This window comes from Macrobrachium nipponense, chromosome 17 (genome assembly GCF_015104395.2).
Source record: "Macrobrachium nipponense isolate FS-2020 chromosome 17, ASM1510439v2, whole genome shotgun sequence".
Lineage (NCBI taxonomy): Eukaryota > Metazoa > Arthropoda > Malacostraca > Decapoda > Palaemonidae > Macrobrachium > Macrobrachium nipponense.
Window position 1 is genome coordinate 31,646,691 of NC_087210.1, and position 20,000 is coordinate 31,666,690.

Here is a 20,000-nt window from a genome sequence, read left to right on the forward strand (position 1 = left end):
TGCTAGGCATATCTGATGGTCTTCCCACTGCCTGACATCAAGAAAGTTTTACCAGATGTAGTGTTGACCATTCTATGTTGCATGAAAGTTTAATGACACTTGTTAAAACTCTTTGTTTTGTATTGCACGACAAAAGGAAAAACCAAGGAAAAACCAAAACCTGGACATAGGCTTAAAAAAAGTCTGACCGTTCTTTGGAAAGGCACTAAAATCATGCTAGAAAACCAAGTTTCTGGACAGATAATTCCTTTTATTCAGTCTTAAGATGTCCAAGAATGACCGCCTATCTCCAATTGCTTATGGAGCTAGGAAAGAGAGGCAAATTCCCAGTGAATTACTGCCTGGTTTATTCATTCTCTCTATATACAACCTCCTATTAAAAGAAAGAGACTTATGAGAGAGATTTCTGCTGAAGACAACAAAGGAACACCTATAAGTAGGAGATTAAATCAGTGTAGGACAACCAAAAAATAATCACAACTCCCCTTCACCGTCTCCGCCGTGTAAGGTACTGGTCCCTAGTCTCTTCGTGCATGCCAGGAGGTTGCAATTGTCCATCCACCAGAACCTGAGGCCTGCACTTATCCCTGAAAGGTATAGAACAGGACTACTAATAGACACTCCCTTATCGACTTAACCTGAGCTGCATAAGCAGACAGGAAGCAAAAGTGTTCTAACTTCTTCCAAACCAAGTTAGAATAAGCATGAGGACATTACCCTGCAGCATCAAGTATAAATTCAACTCTCTTCCTCGCTAAACTCCCACTGGCGCCAAAACCTTAATATACTCACTAGGTTGGTGCCTCCACTTATCTAAGCTGACGCAGACACAAAACAACGTACTGAGTAAAAGATAACAATTCAACAAGCTAGACTGAGACGCCATCAGCATGCCCAAAGTACCCAACCATCTTGAGTTCGTTTCCCCACAGAAAAGAGAAAGAAACCGAACCTCCTACTAAAGACAGTTAAAGCACCAATAAGCATTGTGTCACAAGAGGCAGTCTTCAGCTCTCCACACTTCATAAGAAAGAAGAAGACAAGCCATGGCAGACCTCAAGGGAGCTTTGTGCTTCCAAGTACGAGAAAAGTTACGAAACACACTCTAATAAAAGGAGAAAGCTTAGGTTCTCTTCTCCAAATATTTAAGAGGCGCCAAAATACATTAAGACAAGCGAGACATACTCTCTATGTGGCCTCTTTCCTCAACTAAATGAGGATATAGCAAAGCGTAATGTTGCAACAAACATTGACCAGACCAAAGGAAGTTCTCCAATTCAAACTCTTCTTCCACCAGAGGGCAACAGTAGGAGACAGCTGCCAACAGGAGGTAAAGAAAAGAGCCTAAAGCATTGCTCTTTCTTAGCACCTCCTGGTGACAGGAAGTGACATTTGTGAATAGGAGGCGAAAGCAGCCGAGTACTGTATCTCATCCACGACTCAATGAAAGGGAGACAGTCTTAAGCAAATCAGGATTCAACTACATCCACACGAGTCAACTAAGGGAAAGAAAATGAGGTGCAAAAGAAAATGGGAAAGATTGGGAGGCGGGGTAGAGGAGTTACGACTCTCCCGCCTCGTCCGAAAGAGATTCAACATAGTACATACTTGAAAGCATTCCTATATGACATATCATTAGAAAGTTTTGAAGCTACAACCTTAGAAACTGTAAAAATTGTAGACTTGAAAGAGAAACATTAATCAAGGCAATAGTAAAAGATTTGCCAATAACCGAAGAAAAAGTAGGCATAAGACGAACACATGCATTACGACAAAAAAGAGGAATAAGCAAGCAGACAAGAATTTATAATAACCAAAACATGAGAGATCAGTTAAACCATTGACTGAGTCAACATAATATCGGAATGTGTAAAACTCGGTACAGACACATCATTAACTCAGTAAAAATGTCTCTATCTATAGTATTGTATATTATTAATCCTTTGCATGCTAACACCTCAAACTATAGGTGCCGATGACGGCAGAAAGCATATAAGGAGCGAAGATTAAAGTTTACCCAAACAGTCCTTGGGCAAACACATTAAACGAAATTCAGAACTTGAAAAGGGCAGAGTAGGTATTGGAGAGCACAGAACCCCATCGTCCCGAGAACCAACCCAGTTCCCTGGTAGCTGACACTTCCCAGAGGCACATTATCACTGGGCAGTCCAAGGCTCGGGCTATGTACAGATGAAGGTACCAACACCTTACTTCTAACAGGGGAATGCAAAATAAGAGCGACCACTATGGAGGGATTCAGAACGTTACCCGTTATGAACTCGGTTCAATTTGTATTAGAACTTAAACTAAGTTTAATGTTATGCTCTAACTTCTCGATATGCTTTTCCTGAACAGAAGGGGGAGCTATAAAGGAAGTCTCAAATTTAGCACTATCAAAATGCCTAGCCTAAGTAGGGATAGCGGCAGATGAAGGGACACAAGGTAGGATAGAACTGACAGGTTTAAGTCCAGACCTAACTAATTGCTTTCAAAATCTATCAGTTTCCTTTCTTTCCTATATCTTCACATTCAGTTCCAAGATCACATTCTGTACCCCTGCAGCCAGTACAAACCAAATGTTGATCTACTTCAAATTCCAACATCCTGCTTACAACAAAACCATTCCTACATAGCCTGATGTTATTGGTTTGCTTCCAGTGGAAGATATCCTAGGAAAATACTGTAAACAAGTGTAAAACTGCCAAACTTCATAGAACACCAACAATCGCCTAAACGCAATGGTGGCAAGGAGAATTCTGACTAGATCTAAAACATTCGAAACACACCTGGTGGAGAACAGGTAAACTGGACACAGTCATCCAGGCAGCCATTCGATTTTTGGTTTGAATGGCGACACGCCTAATCAGCACCGAGATATAGCTAACTTTAACAATAGGTAAGATTCATCTCAAATAATATGTACACTTGAAAGGTGACATCTGTATTTTATTAATATGCTGAAATTCAAAATAATCATTACCAAATTTAGTTTTCCCATAACATTCCCTATCTTTTGATCCTTTGTTGCCACCTACAGTCTTACTCATTTCTGCTAGACTAAGTTGGAAGTACTATTGAAAACATTAGAGAACTTATTTCAAGATTATAGAACCAAACACCTCCACACTGATGTAAAGTGGCTCAAAACTTTCTTTGCTAATACACTAATATCTTTCTGTGCATTTGCTCTTATCCCTGTAACTCACAAAACTATACATGCACATTTTTCAGGGGAACAGCAATGCTGGGAAGTTGGGAAGTTCCAAGGTGCTCAACACTGAGTGGCTGAGCTCTTCCACAATCAGTCCTGCATAGTGGAATGCTCTTAATTTTTCTAATCTTAATGATTTTGAACAGATAATTAAACATCATTTACACATTCCAGATCAACTTCCCAAGGCAGCCAGTGCCATTAGCCTTATGTTTGTCTGATTTATATGTTTATTATTGTTGTATTTCATCATCTTTGATTCTTTTGACTGCAATATACTTTCACATCCTCTCCTTTCATTCCCTATGTTACCTGCAATCTATAGCACTGACTAGCTCAATTCAATTACCTACATTTGATTCTTTTTGATATTCTGTTGGGAGTTACTGCACCTATTCCTATACCCCTACCATTGTGAAAAACAATGTCACAGATTGTGGGAATGAAGAGATACAGTACTGTACAGATATACCCCTAATTCTACCAAAACTCTCAACCCATCCAAAAATGTTGCCAGTTATGACTGATATGAAGATAAGTACAGGTTTAGCCTTTCAGTAGAACAAGAATATAACAGCTAAATAATGGCAAACATCTGGCATTTTTTTAAATTTTATGAAAGAAACTGCACAATTCCTACTAAACTAAGCGGATATGACTAAATCCAACATTTGAAATCCCAAAATCATAAGAAATGTTACAGAAACTATTCAAGATTACCTTTCATAACACACATAGTATAGGGTTTTGATATTCCCAGTTTAATATTTACAGTATACATAATAATCAATATCAGTGACAAATCTCAATTTTTTGCAACAGCTTTTGTACCTTTCCATTTGGATTTCAAGATACAATTGAAAATAATGTTAAAAGTTTAAATCAAAATAAACAATGCATTATAAAGTAATCTTATTAGGCACTAAATTCGATCATTTATCTTTAAAACCAAATACAACTTGACATAAAGCTTAAAATGGAATATTGTGCTCTGGAATCCAAACTTACTGTTGACATCAGCTGCACAATCTTCTCAGAATCATCTAAGTTGGTGAAGGTATCTAGAGTCATGGAGTAAAGGCCTGCTTCATACACCAAAACTTCCAAGGTATCTAGAGTATCATGAAGTTCCTCAAGATTCTGAAAATATATTGGAAACCCTTACTTTCATACTTGTACATCAATATAATAAAAGAATACAGTAGGCTAGTGCTTCTCTAGCTCATAGTTTATATTCTTAATGACCAGACCTCCCTTCCCACTGAAGTACAAACAGAAATCTTTCTGGAATTTAGCAATGTAATTGGTAATTTACATGTTACCTGTAACTACCTACATTGCCTTTATAGTTTTGACATCAAGAAGAAACATGCAAACATCTGGACTTTAAATTCAGACTTCTGAAAACAAAATAAAATACAGCCAGATACTATTAAGAAATAACTACGTAGTACATATTTCAGTTCATTTCTTTGTGCAATATTCATGTTTTCTTTCATCTAGCACACATTAATCATAAACAGTATTGCCATATTTTAGTGGATATAAAATTTTGGTGTCACTAGACTTCTATTAGTCAGAATCCAGAAAACTCTCAGTACCCATGTTATGTCTTGTTTACTGGTACCTCCCCTACTTCATCCTTACTTTGTTTGGCTCACTGTTTTCGCTAATGCAGTGGTTGTAATTTTCCTTTCAATCATTTTCATCTCATTACATTTTATTCTCTTAAGTCTATTGTATTAATTTATATATTGGCTGTTTTCCTTGTCCTATTAGTCATCCAGTGAATCTGTGGCCCCTAACATTTTAAGATTTACATGACATCAAATGACATCATCTACAGATAATAACAAATAAAATAACCATAAATACTTTGACAGAGTAGCATTATGATGATGTTTGGTGAGTTGAGATAGGGTTCAACTTTATTTCCCATGCAAGTAGAGGCTCTTCAAAGAGAACTATCACTAAAGTAGTTATTCAAAATGAAAATCATTGACATAAACAATAACATATAAACATGATAAAAACAATATGCATTTTTATAAGGTTTTTCTAAAAAAAAAAAAAAAATTTGATTCCTGAAAAGTAAAGAAATCTCTGTTCTCGGCTATCATCAAAGACTCATTCTGATTATACAGTTTTGTTGTTCTTTTTAAAAGGCCCTACAAAAAGCACAATTATTTGGCATTAAAATGAAACCTAAAACAGCATTCTGTAATGAAAACGAATTTACAGTATGTGATAAAAGAAAACACTAATTTTTAAATTGAAATTGTTTCTCACTTAACATTCCTAAAACTATAAGTTTTGAGTTGCAGGTTTGCTTGACTACTGAGAAAAAATGACAAAAAAAGTTGTACGTGGTTTATTGGCCTATCTTGCCTTCCCATTTACATTCACTCTGGTTGGTATATACAGAAATAAATATTAATCTAAGAATGGGTTATTTCTAAGAATATTACCTAAAATTCATATAGCTGACTACCAAACTGACAAGAATGAAGGGATAGTACAGCACTTCGAAAAGGTCAGTAAACCCAACCCTTATGACATTAAAAATAATGCCTTGTTCAGAAATATCATTACAGAGGAATCTGCTTTGAAGTACAGTGGTACCTCGACATACGAAAGGCTCAACTTACGAAAAACTCGAGATACGAAAGCAAATACGAAAAATTTTACAGCTCTACATACGAAAAGTTTTCAAGATATGAAAGATTGTTGCTGTAAAGTCCTGAGATTTGCCCGGACCACCGAGAACAATTTTAAAACTCCCGCGCCGCCAACTGAGTAAACTCGCCACCATCCTCCCGCTCTCCCATTAGTTCCTGATGCTAGTCACCCCATAAGGTCCTGCTCTCCTATTGGTCAGCATCTACCCCTGGTGCTTTAAGTATTCTATTGGTAAAAGGATGCTGTAAATTGAAAAACTTATTCATGTAATACATTTAATAAAAAAAAAACATTAGGTAAAGATAGAATAAAGAATAGAAATGAATGGTTATTATACTGTTTGGTAGTTTCAGTAGTTGAAGAGAGATAATGAAAATTTATGGCTTACTGTGTAAAGTGATTGCTTGGCGATCATTCGATACTCGTAAGTGCTGGATGTAAACAGGAGTTTGGAAGCTTTTTTTTGTTTGTTTATTATAGTTAATGGTTACTTAATAATTATTTGAAATGAGTACATGCAATACATTTAATAAAAAAAATTGTGAATTAGATATCATAAAATATAAAATAAATCAGACTGCCAACAAATACGTATGTTTCATTATAGCTGTCAGTAACTCGGTATCTCAATTAAGTAAAGATAGAATAAAGAATAGGAATGAATGGTTATTATACTGTTTGGTAGTTTCATTAGCTGAAGAGAGATATTAATGAAAATTTATGGCTTACTGTGTGCTAGGAAAAATGATTGCTTGGCGTTCGTTCGGTACTCGTAAGACGGGTAAGAGCTGAATGTAAACAATCGATTGGAAGGTTTTTTTTTGTTTGTTTGTGTATTATAGTTAATGATTAATTAATAATTATTTGAAATGAGTACATATTGATTATTTATACATTTTATTGGCATATTCTAAGCTTTTAGCTCTTATGTTTAGATGTCAGAATCATAGACTAGGCTACAGTAGCAACCGCTAACATAGGCTAGGTTTATTGCTAAGGGACATATGCTAAAGTCCTAATATATGCAGTAAAAATGGGGTTGAACATTACATGCAGTTGAATATTACTCAAGTATGTACAGTATTTTGCCTTTTTGGAGTCATATTTCTTCCGTCGGATCGGCGTCGTAACCCTAGAACATGTGTTTTAGGCCTGGAAATATAATTTACTGGGGTGTTTTTGGAGGGCTTGGAGCGGATTAGCCATTTTACATGTAAAATGTGGTCCAAGATACAAAAACCTCATGATACGAAGGGCACCTCGGAACGGATTAATTTCGTATCTCGAGGTACTACTGTAAAGCACAGATGGTAATTTTCTGCCGTCTGCCAAAGATCATGTCAAACAATGCTGGACAGACCCCCCCAAAAAAAATAACTATACTCTGTTTTTTTCCATCTGTCCATTAGCCTGTGGTGGTCGCGCATGGTAACACTGCGTCCCAGGCTTTAAATAATATCCTATTTCGAATATTAACAGTGTAATTCTCATACAGAAAATTATTAAAACACTTTTCAGTTGCAAATGTTCACCCAGATATCCTTTTATTCACCTAAAACTTACACATAGCGAACCTATCTAAAGCCCGGGACGCAGTGTTACCATACGAAAACACCACAGGACAGATGGAAAAAACAGACTATAGTTAATAGCAAGTTTTCTTCTATACAAAACATGTGCACCTTAATACTCTCCATAACTGAATACCATGACTTTTAAAACAAACAAGGATACAATTTCTTCCTTGTAGTTCAAGCTAGGTGATCCCAAAAGCAAATGAGGGACTTGATGTATGACTAGAGTCATTCGAAGGCCAAGGGTGACAAAACATTGCTGATCACCCACCAGAAAAGGTTGTCCCAAGGATGTTGAAATGCATCACCCATCGCTGCTCAAAAGGTCTGAGACTGAGGAGCAATAAGACAACTACCAAGTGCCCTTCCAGGCTCTTCTGAAAGACCGAAGTGCCAACCATGCAACTTGCACCTCAAAGATGCTGATGTGCAGATGCAGGGAGTTCTGGGTCCAGTCCCCTGGAGGCTGAATTTCTTCTCTTGGATTAGTACACAGTAAAAACTTATTGAGAGTGACATGGACTCTGCTGCCCTTCTTTTTATTGAAAACATCCTAATTGTTTTAGACACACATTCTATGCAAATATCACACATGCAAGCATTCATTTTAATTCACTACAGAACACTGATGGCTGAACATCAAGTGCTACAACAATATTTATTAATACTGTTGCACTTATAAATGGTTTTGATGTTTACATATTATATTAATGCTGTAGGAGAGGTGTAAGATTAGTATGCATCAAATATTATGGATGTGTAGCATGAGGTACTAGAGTTGAAAAATATGCATGAAGAAGGATTCAGGTGCTAGAAATATAGAAGACAAATTTGCTACTATTTGAGGTAACAAAATCTGGGAGGGATAAATGAGGTAAAAAAAATACCAGAAAATGTTCATAAAATGCAATAAAATAAAATCATAAATATGACTGAACATATTTTTTCTAACTTACATCTATATGAAAAACAAGTATCATAAACATTCTTACCTCAACATTTCTTTCCCGACCAAGCTTGAGCAAATCTAATGCAGCATCAACAAAATGACTACATTTCTCAATTTCCCGTGCTCGCTCCTGGTACCATAAGCTAATTGTCTCAGCAGTGACATTCAAACCTTGAAACTTTCTTAACTCTGGATTTTCTATATACAAGAACTCAGCAGGATCCTCTGTATCTTGTTCTACTGCTTCCCTAATGGTAAAAAATGGCAAAGTTTAGCAATTTATCAAGATAAAAATATTTGACACAATGTCCACAAAATATTTTACATCATTTTTACATACAGAAACTTACTTCACTTATGGACTGAGACCAGTTAGACATGAAATATAGGAAGAGCTTACAGGTGAGTTCACTTTTACTAATAGCAACCTATACTTACTAAATCATCACACACCATTCTGGAAATGAGCAAACTGAGATACATAGCAGCTATAATTGATGGCTTTGGTAGAAGGGTACCACTACTGTCATCATTATCATCAGTGCTTTTAGCAAATAGAAACTACATAACAGCTGTATCTGGTGCCTTTGTTACCACTGCTGTTAAAATTAATGACAAGTTTTCTTTTACAGGGCTCAACATCTGTTGACACCATTTTTCCACCTAGAGTGCTTCTGGCTGTACATATGTAATTGTATCTGGCTTTTCCACTAGTCAGCATCTGTCACTTTTACCTTCATCACTTCTTTAACAAACTGGCCCTCTAACATTCTTATCAGGCGGCTTATACCTTCTCAGTCTCTTTAGCATAAATATATTCCCCGTCTCTATACACCATATCTCTCAGCATTTTCCTTATTTGCAATATGATCTCACTGCGCATGCCAGCCATGAATATCAGGTGAGAATTCTCCCAGTCTAGTACATAATTCAGTATTGTTAAACTAACATAAAAGTATAACCATCTTTTTATCCATGTCTCAGATGAATAATAAGGGATATTGCGATTATTATTTACCATTCTTCTCACCTTTAACCCTTTATGATACTTTCTTATGTTCTAGTTAACTCTCCAATGACTAGTTTGCAAATGTTTTTAAAAAAAACTGCATGTTAGTGACAATTTCAGTTCTGCCATCACATTATTCATCTTCTTAATGGGTCTCTAAATGTCCTGAGACTATTTTCTTTCTTCGACCTTTTATTTCACATCAGACAGCCTTCTCTTCATATTCTTCAATTCTAGGTACTGCCTTCATCACCATTCCTTTCACATGTTTTCTTATTTGAAACAATCCCTTTCTTCTTTCATCAATATGGGTGCTTAAAATACAGGTTCTGACACACGACTGGTTTTTGGGAGCAGCTCTGAATGCTCAAAGGAGTTACCCCTGGTCTCCTGCTAGAGGCTCCATTTAGTTGGATCAACTAATATCAAGAACTCTCTCAAAGTTCATCTAGGCCAGTATAGTGCCTGTTTGAACGATGGAGTATAAATGGAGTGGAGGCAGGAAGGCTTTTTACCCTGCATATGGTGATTACCAGGAGGATTACTATTCATCCTTCTTTCACAGATGTGGCAAAGGGCACAAGCTGGCAAGGCCCTGCCACTACTTGCCAGGTATATAAAAGAAAACATCTACTACTAATTACCATGCTTTTTTTGCCAAGGAAATTGGGTGGATTTTAGGACTCAAAAGCAGCTTCCAAAAGTAGGCTTTTCCTATACTGAAACTTGTTTTTTAACAGTGTAGCCTCTGGTCATCCTCAAAGAAGCATATAAAAGAAACTGACAGGTGATGAAATGGCCTAGCTCTAGAGTAAGGAATACCAATTACCCAGCTGATAAACTGTTCATAGTAAAGTCACTCAAGTATTAACCATCCTTCTTTTATTCAACTTCCTTAATAAAAATAAAAGAGGGGTACAGAAACTGATATGTATTACACGAGGCAATGATGTGACTTACCTAATTACATTGGGTTGGGATACAAGATAATTGCTTCATCCAAGCAATATACATCAAAAGTACCATGACATCAAGGAGGCCCTTTGCTATCCAATAGGGAACTTATGGAGCCAGCAATTACCAAACCACCTACTGACACACAGTGCAGTTAAAACTGTAATGTTTGGAGAATACTGTCTAAAATGACCACCCCATAAACTCAACAGACTTCTTAGAAAGAAACATTGCCAAAGAAAGCCAGTAAAGTGCTCATCTTCTAGACATCAAGCAACCCATGAAATGTGTGGTGGTCTGCATAATTATTAGGGACACTAAAATAGTAATACTCACCCATGTAATGACAGTGGTCTGTTTGCCATAGGGTGTAAGGAAGGATCATCTAGGACATTAGCTGTGACATCCATACAAACATGATATTGTTAAGATACAATAAAGTTTTGTACATACTTACCTGGCAGATATATACTTAGCTATAGACTCCGTCGTCCCCGACAGAAATTCGAATTTCGCGGCACACGCTGCAGGTAGGTCAGGTGATCTACCGCCCCTGCTGCTGGGTGGCAGGAATAGGAACGATTACCGTTCTAGAACCAGATTTTCTCTTCCACCTGTCTCCTGAGGGGAGGCTGGGTGGGCCATCAATCGTATATATCTACCAGGTAAGTATGTACAGACGGCCAACGAAGAATTGGCGTAGTTTCTTAATTCATTGTTCGTTATGGAAATATTCCCATATGCAGGTGCCAGATTATTTACTTAACAATAAATAACATTTCCTTTCAAAGGTGCTATACTTGAAATAAATTACATTAGAACTGAGTAGACTTATTCAATGTATTAAAGATAATTATTTTGCAAAGTAAGGAAAATATATACTGATGGGTCCACGATTTCTAATTTTATTCTCAACTCTAGCTTCGTGACAGCATACCGAAGATTTTGAAGTTGGCTTTGCTGCCGTTCAAGTCTTGACTCAACGTATCGTAACTTGCACCTGGATGTTGTTGGCATTTTAGGTATCTCCTACAGCCGATAAATAATACATCAAGGCGTTAACATTCTTTGAAAACGATGTTCAGTTAAACTAATTTTGTCCCTTTTGATCAATAAAAATAATTTACATGACACATTTAGTGGGCCTAAATTGGACTTTTGATTTTCCCACATGATTTGCCTAGGTCTATTTTCAGCAGTATACTCTCTCGGATACGTAATATTATAGAATATTTAAATCGACAATATATATATATATATATATTATATATATATATATATATATATATATATATATATATATATATATATGTGATATATATATATATATATATATATATATATATATATATTAATCTTCTTTATTTGACTATTCCCGTTATTCTTGTTTTATTAGCCATGTTCGCCTTTCTTCTTATCCTTTTCATAATTGCTTAACATAATTAACTCAGACCTAGCTATTTCAAAGTCAAAAAGCAATCATAAAAAAATCAAACGAATATTAATTCAGTCTTATTTTTCATCGAATTCCTTGCATATCATCCTGTTTCATTTGGACACCTTGGAAAGCTGTGGGAGTCAAAACTGACGAATACATTAAGAAAGGCTTACTTTCCTTAAAGCTTTCTTAGGTTGATCTTTTTGTAGCTATTCATTTCTTCTAAATAGAAATTAATTCAAATTAGTTTCACATGTATACCTACTAGACCTACTACCATAAGCATATTATAAGTAGCTGAAAGGATAAGAATATGAAAGGTGACGTTTTCGTTTAAGTCTATTTCATGTTTTTTTTTTTCAAGAAAAACCTTCTGCTTTAATCAAGGGTTGCTCTTTGACGGCTACAGGGTGTAACACGAGTGTATGCACATATTTTGTGGAATGAAAGATAAAGTTTCTTTGAACAGAAAATATTTTATAAACATCCATTTTAAGGCGTCCGTTGTCGGTGCGGGGAATTTTAAAATAACCGTTATCATTAGTGATGCTTTCACGAGATGGAGTTCGTAGTGAGAAGTCGGATCTAGTAGCCTGAGATGTAGAAGAGAGCGGAGGTGGCGTATAGGAGTGATGGAAGGATTAGGCCGATGTTAATAAAGTATCTCCCAATGAAATGTATTCTTTAGGTTTTGAAGAAAAAAATGCATGCATCATTGAAACTAACTGAATCTCCCATCCATCAAAGATAAGTTTGCTCATTCATTAGACTTATTCATTAGACAACTATCAAAGACTTCAAGTGTAGATTTAAAAATCTCTTCCTCTCCATCTAAAGTATTCATCAGACACCAGTCATAAGCGTAGAGCTAGTTATGATTCCTGGTTCAGCAATGTCGTGACGAGGCACTAGAATTCAAAGTTCACAAATGAATGTTGCTCAGCAACATTTACACTACTGTATTGTCTTGCTCTCATGTGGTGTTTCGAGGTGTTCCACCTCTAGGCCCATGTTCTAAATTTTGCCGTTCTTTAAACAATTTTATTCATCTATGTATGATTCTCTCCAGTTTATTAAGCTTTCTTCATATCTCTCCAACAGGAACTTGCACCGAATGCAGTGCAATAATTCTCTCGGTCATCGAGGGATGTTTCTTAGACCTATAAATGATACATTGACATTAGATTCCCGTGCACATAACATCAAAAGCAATAGAGTGAGGTCGCCTGGTTCACACTGTTAGGATATCGTTTTTTTTTTTTCTTTTTCTTTTTAAATTTGATAGCCATTTGGTTTTGAGATTCCAATGTTTTCTGTATAATTTAACAAATGGAATATTCAACTACCTTCAACTTAATATTGAAATGATAATTTAAGGACTATGTCCATGCGATACTACTAGTGATAGGTGTCTCCTATCTATTTGGTAATGTATATCTATGGTTGTGATATGACGTTTTTTATCACTTCGTTTCGTTCGTGTCAATTTTGCTATATGGAAAATAGTTTTACACAATAACATATCATAATGTTCTAAAGATATCAGTGACTGTTTTTAACGTCATTACACAAGATTTCTTCCATCTTTGAAAAGAAAATTAGATAAATAAGGCATGAATCGTGCGTCAGGCAGGTGAACGAAAAATTATGACACTCTGCCACGAGTTTTTTGGCCGACAGTACAAAACTTTATTGTATCTTAACAATATCATTTTTGTACATGGAACTTACCCAGCAGATATATACTTAGCTGATTGACACCCTTGGTGGTGGGAAAGAGACAACTATTTACTGAATAGACAAGTAAACAACATACGTTGTAGGTAATAAATAAATAAAACCTTGGTTCCTACTTGATCAGGCGGAAGACTCCATGGCTAATGCCTAGGAATCTGCTTCGCCTCAAAAGCCTCAGCGAGGATGTGACCTATGGCTAAGAGTTCTTGTGGGTCTGTCGATGGGGTCTTATCCATTTACTCGACAGAGCCTCTTACATGACAATATGCCTATGCCTAGTGGCATAATTAAGGAGCACAACACCGATCCCGATCACCTGATCCTAACACGAGGGTTAGTGCTTAAGTTGAAAAGAGTTATCTACAAACTCCTTTCAAACAACCCAGAGAAAAAACACGTTAAATAAAATTTAACTCACTAGTTTAAGGATCAGTATCTGCTCCCTATCCCAGCAATGTATCCGCAGACACGTATCAACCAAGAGAGAAGGATCCCTCGAAGGTTATCTTGACATCCTTCGGATAATGGGAAGTCAACACAGAGTTGCATCTCCCGTATGTGACAGCTAATATGTCCTTATGACATATTGTTAGGGAAAGAACAAGAATTCGGAAAAGCTTGCACTTCATGCGCTTTTAATTCTCACCTGTTTGAAGGAATCATCAATGCACTTATCAAGTGCTTAGGAGATCACAAAATGTCTCAAAGAAGCCAGGGCGTTCTTTGATATAGATCTCTTCTGGGTGAAGCCTGGAGCCTGGCTAGCGCTTCGTGCCTGGCAGGCGCCTAGCGCCTGTCTAGCGCCTCGCGCCTGGCTGGCGCCTAGAGCCTGGCTGGAGCCTCGCGCCTGGATGGCGCCTCGCGCCTGGCTGGTGCCTGATTGGCTCCTCCTTCCTGGCTAGCGCCTCGCGCCTGGCTGGAGCCTTGCGTCTGGCTGGCGCCTTGCGCCTGGAGGCACCTGGAGCCTGGCAGAAGACTTCATGATTACTGGTCTATGAGTCTGCATGCCTCAAGAGTTTCAGCGAGGTAGGGACCTATGACTGACAAACCTTCTGGATCATGTCAATGGGGGCTAGCCCGCTTACACGACAGAGCCTTCTCGGATCGTGCCAATGGGGGCTGACCCACTTACATGGCAGAGCCTTACCTGTATCATATCAATGGGGACTAGCCCTCTTACATGACAGAGCTTTAGGTTTCTCTTTACTGGAAGGAGCCTTGCGCCTGGATGGATCCTCAATCCTGACTGGAGCCTAGCCTTGAAGGAGCCTGGCACCTGGATGGCGCCTGGCTGGCTTATAGAGCCTGGCTGGCTCCTAGAGCCTGGCTGGCGCCTCGCGCCTGGCTTGGCTCCTCCACACTTGCTGGAGCTTCGAGCTTGGAAGAGTCTCTAGGCTGTCTGGCGATGTCCACATCGGACACTCTTATATCTGTCCGATTTGTTCGCCTCTGGCGCATTTGCGCCAGGTTGGAGGCCCGCTCCTTCTCAGTATCCGACCATGACAGAGTTCCTTGGAACTGTCCGCCTCTGCGTTTTTCGCCTGTATTGGCATTTGGCGCCTGGCTGGCGCTACATTGTCCGAGAGTCCTGAACAACCACATAGTTTATCAGGAGACTGGAGAAGGGTGGAAGAAATTCTTCCCCTTTGAGCTTTTGGCCCCTGGCATAAAAAAAAAAAAAAAAAAGGGAGGTGATTTTAGTCAGCTACACCCAGTAGACGACAGGATATCTAACAATACGAGAGAGAAGAGTCTTCCTCCGAGGAGGATCCTTCGTGAACACTTCTTTTGCCAACGAGATCTCTTCTTACATGTTGATGAGGTTCCTCGTTGCAGAATCTTCCCTATCCTTGCCCGAAGGAAGGGAAGGAGTCTGGAAGTCGAAGGAGACTCTGAGCTGAAATTGGGCGGAACCCTGATTTCTAGCTCTTATTGTATCCTTCTGAATACCTTCTGGGAAGCATTTTGAGCCCTCATCGCACCCCGAAGACTCTGTAGGCAAACGTTTAAACCATCTCTTCTTCTGTAGATGAAAATGTAAGTACCCTGCCTGGGCAACGAAACTTCTATCTGAAAGCGTTGCGTCAGGAATAGAGGGATTTAGTTCTTTTGCCAGACATACTATGCTGGCAAGAACCCATTGCCGAGTCTCCATTGAATCTGATGCGAGATTCCAATGCACAAAAAATTCACTTGTCTTCTTGGTCATTTAGGGCCAAGAGAAACAAAGAATTCCTTCATAAACTTCCTCAAAGAAGTTTGATGAGGAGCAGTTCCATTTTGTCGGAACACGAAAATCTGTGGCCACAAAAAAGATCCCATTTGAAGTACATGATATCCTACTCTTGTCGTATTGCGGTATCGTATAAGATCCCGAAGATCTTAATCCTCTGTTATCTCCAATTCCCCTTGTAGAGACAGAGTATAGCCTTTTACTGCGTTCTTTGATAGCAGATATATACATAGGTGATTCTTCCCTCTGAAAGTGAAGAAAAAACCTCGCTATGTGGTTCACAGAGGTATCGGAAGAGGACAGTTTCCTCATTCCATCTAGCACGATCTGCAGCAATTCTATGTCTTAGCCATGACTATTGTCATTTACCTTGAAAAAACCTCTCATTCATGTCCACTTTTGGTCAGTCTGCATGCGGACAGACTCAGAGTGGAGAGGTTTTTTAGGTCTATTTATAATAGATTCTGATAGAATATCCAGATACTCTTGGAAAAGCCTTACGAAACATGCTGTGAGAAGAACGTGACTTCTGTGAATCCAACCTCTCTAAGGCCAAAATGAGGCATACATCCTCTCTTCCTTTGACGCCCATTTATCTTAATATCTGTTAAGAATTTATAACTAGGGGAAAAAAAGACTAAAGTTTATTCCCCTTCTTTAAATTTAAAGATGTCTTATATTGCTACCTCTCTTGGTTCGAGGAAAAGGAAGCAGTCTAAAGGAAGCCTGTTCGTCTTCTACCTTACAAAGAGATCTAAGAAGAAGACTTTCCACAGGTTCTCACAACTCTTTTCAATAAATTTTAGACATACGTTAACAGTTATTATCTTCGATCGAGAAGGTTCTCACGGACATGCAAAATCTTGCATCGAACCTCTTAAGAATCGTTACGTTCCGTGTCTGTTCCCAAAAAGGTTCTCTTTTGTTAACGTGAACAGGGGCGAAAAAAGAGATTCTCGATGCTCTTTGCGATATGAGAGAGTCGTGGAATTGGCCTAAGTGATTAAAATAAATCATTTCATCATTCCTTGTAAGCGACCCCTTTTCGATTAAATGGGTAACGAAATCAGGAACGAATCTTGCCGTTACGAGCCTGCTGTCCGAGAGGCTACTGGACTCTTAGGTTAATAACTCGCTAAAACGAGAAAATATCTTGGATGGTGCTTCTGGCGCGGCTGGCGCTTCTGGCGCAATTTGCGCCGAGGCCTGGGGGGCGCTTCCTTCTAGTTCTTTTTAGGTTATGTGCCATAACATCTATGCCTTTATGGTACCCGACATCCTTCACATGTTAATTCTGTTCTTAGTGGGAAAAAACTTTTATATACGTAGTATAGTCCATTCAGGGAAACAACTTCTGCCACTAAGAGAATGTTTCCCATCCGACTCACCCAACTTCTCTTGAGCAATATCCGATTCTAAAAGGGTTGTGTGCGTTTCTCGAAAGGATGAGAGATTTATATATATCGCGCTCTGCCGTATTAGAATCCTTTATAATACTGTCACATTGTGGTAAACAGCATTAATCTAGGAAACCTTTGTAAGGATACTAGGAATTCTGTTGTTAACCTCGGTATGTGCATAAGACTTGACCATACCGTAGTCTTAAAGTGAATTCTCTACTACATTCATCTTCTCACTAAGCATGTACTCTAATAAGCCATGCTTTCGTAAGCATGAGAGCATTATACAATATAGAGTTCCGCTGTGTTAGAATCCTTTAAAAATGTTACCTACGGTAACAGCATTGAATGTTGTAATATCTTTCTTATTGAAAGCTTCTTAGCAAAAGGCAGACAATATTTTTTTTATTTATGTTTGCTTTAACTATCCCCTCAATCCGAGGCTAAAACCACGATTGTAGGGGAGAGACACGGTTAGTCATTCCATCCCGCAGGAGAGAGACATGTAACCGACCACTCATGACCGACCCCTACATGATACTGCGTTGGTGTCTAAGCGATAGCAGTCTCGTAACTCGTTAGCCGACTGGCCTTACTCTTCCAGAGTGGCCAGCTACTCCATTTAATAAAGGAATCTTATAAAATTATTATCGAACTTCAGGAAGTTCTTATAATGCATATTTAAGCGAAACAAGACTTCGATAAATCTAGAAGCTAAGTAGGTGTTGTCTTAACAATCCCTTTAAGCGTAGTCCTTCCTAGGAAATTCCTGGAAGGATACTGGTAATTGAGTTGCTCAGCAAAGAAGTAACTACGGTAATGTGCGTTATGATTTGCCGTATCGTATTCTCATACAGCAGATACTCTACTACCTTCTTCCCTTTCCCTGCCGAGGCAGATAGAGAAAGGAAGAATTTTTACTATCTTCGTTCTTTTCGTTAATAGAACGATAGAAAGAGTATATATATCTCCTTAAGGAAGGAAGTTAATCCAGGAACTCTTTAAATCTTCGTGATTTCCTCATAAATTGTGGAAGAGACAGAATTCCTGTTCATCTATAGGGTTTACGGAAGGAAGTAGATATTTCCTATCCGCCATCATACTCAAACGTCGATGAGATTCTTATAAGAAAACTCCCAAAGCTCTTGCCTCTTCATAACGAGGGAAGAGCATGAATGAAGGAGAGAGTCCTCTGAATAATGAAAAAATGGCTTCTCTTAGTATCAGAATCCTTCTGGCAAAAGCGACGGCCGCCTGTGCGACATCTTGCACCTTTGCCAAGGGAAAGTTGCTCAAGTTAAAAACTCAAAGAGGAGCCTCGCGACTGACCTCTCTCTCATAAGATGATTAGGAATATGCTGGCGCCTGGCTCCTTGCGCCTAGCGCCTGGAATGTTCCGCGCGCCTGGAATGTTCTGCACGCTAGAAAGGAGACTCGCTCCTGGAAACGTTCTGCTTGCGTGGAAGGTCCCGTGCGCCCTGATAGTTCCGAGCGCCTACTAGACCCCTTTTAGAAAGAGCCTCTTGCCCGGAAACGTTCAATGGAAGGATCGTTCTGATTGCCACTCTACTATAAGGCTCCTTGCTCTAGCCGTCTAAATTGCGCCAGGCTGGCGCTTCGTCTCTTTGAAGGCGCCTTGCGCCAAGAAAAATTTTCTAGAACGCGGCTCGCGTTTGGTTGTAGGAACGCGGCTCGCGCTAGTCTGTTAGCTGGAACGCGGCTCGCTGCTGGCTATAGGAACGTAGCTCACGCTAGCTTGCTGGAACGCAGCTTCCTGGCAGCGGCTGGCTCTTGCTCAGTGTTCTCTTAGTTTTCAGAGAACGCGCTAGATCATCGAAACTCCAAACATACATTCTTCGCCTTTTCGGATGTAAGATGAAGAGACGCACTTTTTTAAGGATGCCTTATCAATGGCTATCCTTGGCAGTCTGGGACGTTCTACAGAACCTGCCGAGGGGACGCCTGACCGGTGGGGGTTCTCCCTAACCTTCCTGCGGCTGTTGACTTTCCTCCTCCACTGGGTCTGGGAGTTTGGAAGAGGTCTAGGCCTGGAAGCGCTTACGGAGCCGATCAGACGCACCCTCCACTGCACTGGGAACACTATATTCACTTCTTACTTTTAAGAGCTCGCCTTTTGAGCTCCATCCCTTTATCTTCAAATTTGCACATGAATTTGTAGATTGTCAATACTCTAGTATTGTCAATACTCTAACTGCTCGTTAGTACGAGAGCTCTTAAAGCTTCTAAAGGAAGCGTATCTAGTTATATGCTTTCTGACTTCCTAAAGTAGGAAGTTAGATCTTATATTTCCTTCATCAAGTTCTAAACACTTATACACATATAGTGAAAAAAAAAAAAAAAAAAATCAAAAAAAAAAAAAAAAAATCAATATTTCCCTTTTTGCAAAATATGAGTGTCTACCGAAAAATTCAGTAGTTTCACGTAATATATTCTTCGAAATTTCGAAGCCAAATTCATTAAAAAGTTAATAAAAGCGTATGCCAAACCAAAGACCCAGTACTTCCCTGCAAAAGACAGCCCAGAAGGTTGATGGCGATGAAAAAACGAAAATCAAGTCAGGAGGTAGCAACAACGTATGTTGACACTACCGCGACAGAGAAAATCTGGTTCTAGAACGGTAATCGTTCCTATTCCTGCCACCCAGCAGCAGGGGCAGTAGATCACCTGACCTACCTGCAGCGTTTGCCGCGAAATTCGAATTTCTGTCGGGGACGACGGAGTCTATAGCTAAGTATATATCTGCTGGGTAAGTTCCATGTACAAAACTGGAAGTCACTGGACCAGGCATAATGTCT

General features: G+C 38.9%; 2 protein-coding genes across 2 annotated transcripts in view; one reads left to right on the top strand and one right to left on the bottom strand.

The window, feature by feature from the left end:
- The window catches only part of LOC135196100 (NBAS subunit of NRZ tethering complex-like), a 31,880-nt gene extending 22,052 nt beyond the window's left edge, over positions 1 to 9,828 (bottom strand). The window contains exons 1-3 of the mRNA XM_064222556.1: positions 9,803 to 9,828; positions 8,457 to 8,661; positions 4,220 to 4,351 (exon numbers count right to left, since the gene is read on the bottom strand). Of these exons, the coding sequence (XP_064078626.1) occupies positions 4,220 to 4,351; positions 8,457 to 8,661; positions 9,803 to 9,828 (363 nt within the window). The remainder of the gene's footprint in view (positions 1 to 4,219; positions 4,352 to 8,456; positions 8,662 to 9,802) is intronic.
- LOC135196168 (NBAS subunit of NRZ tethering complex-like) overlaps positions 1 to 20,000 on the top strand; it is a 668,624-nt gene that overhangs the window by 53,812 nt on the left and 594,812 nt on the right. The gene's annotated exons all lie outside the window — the stretch shown is intronic.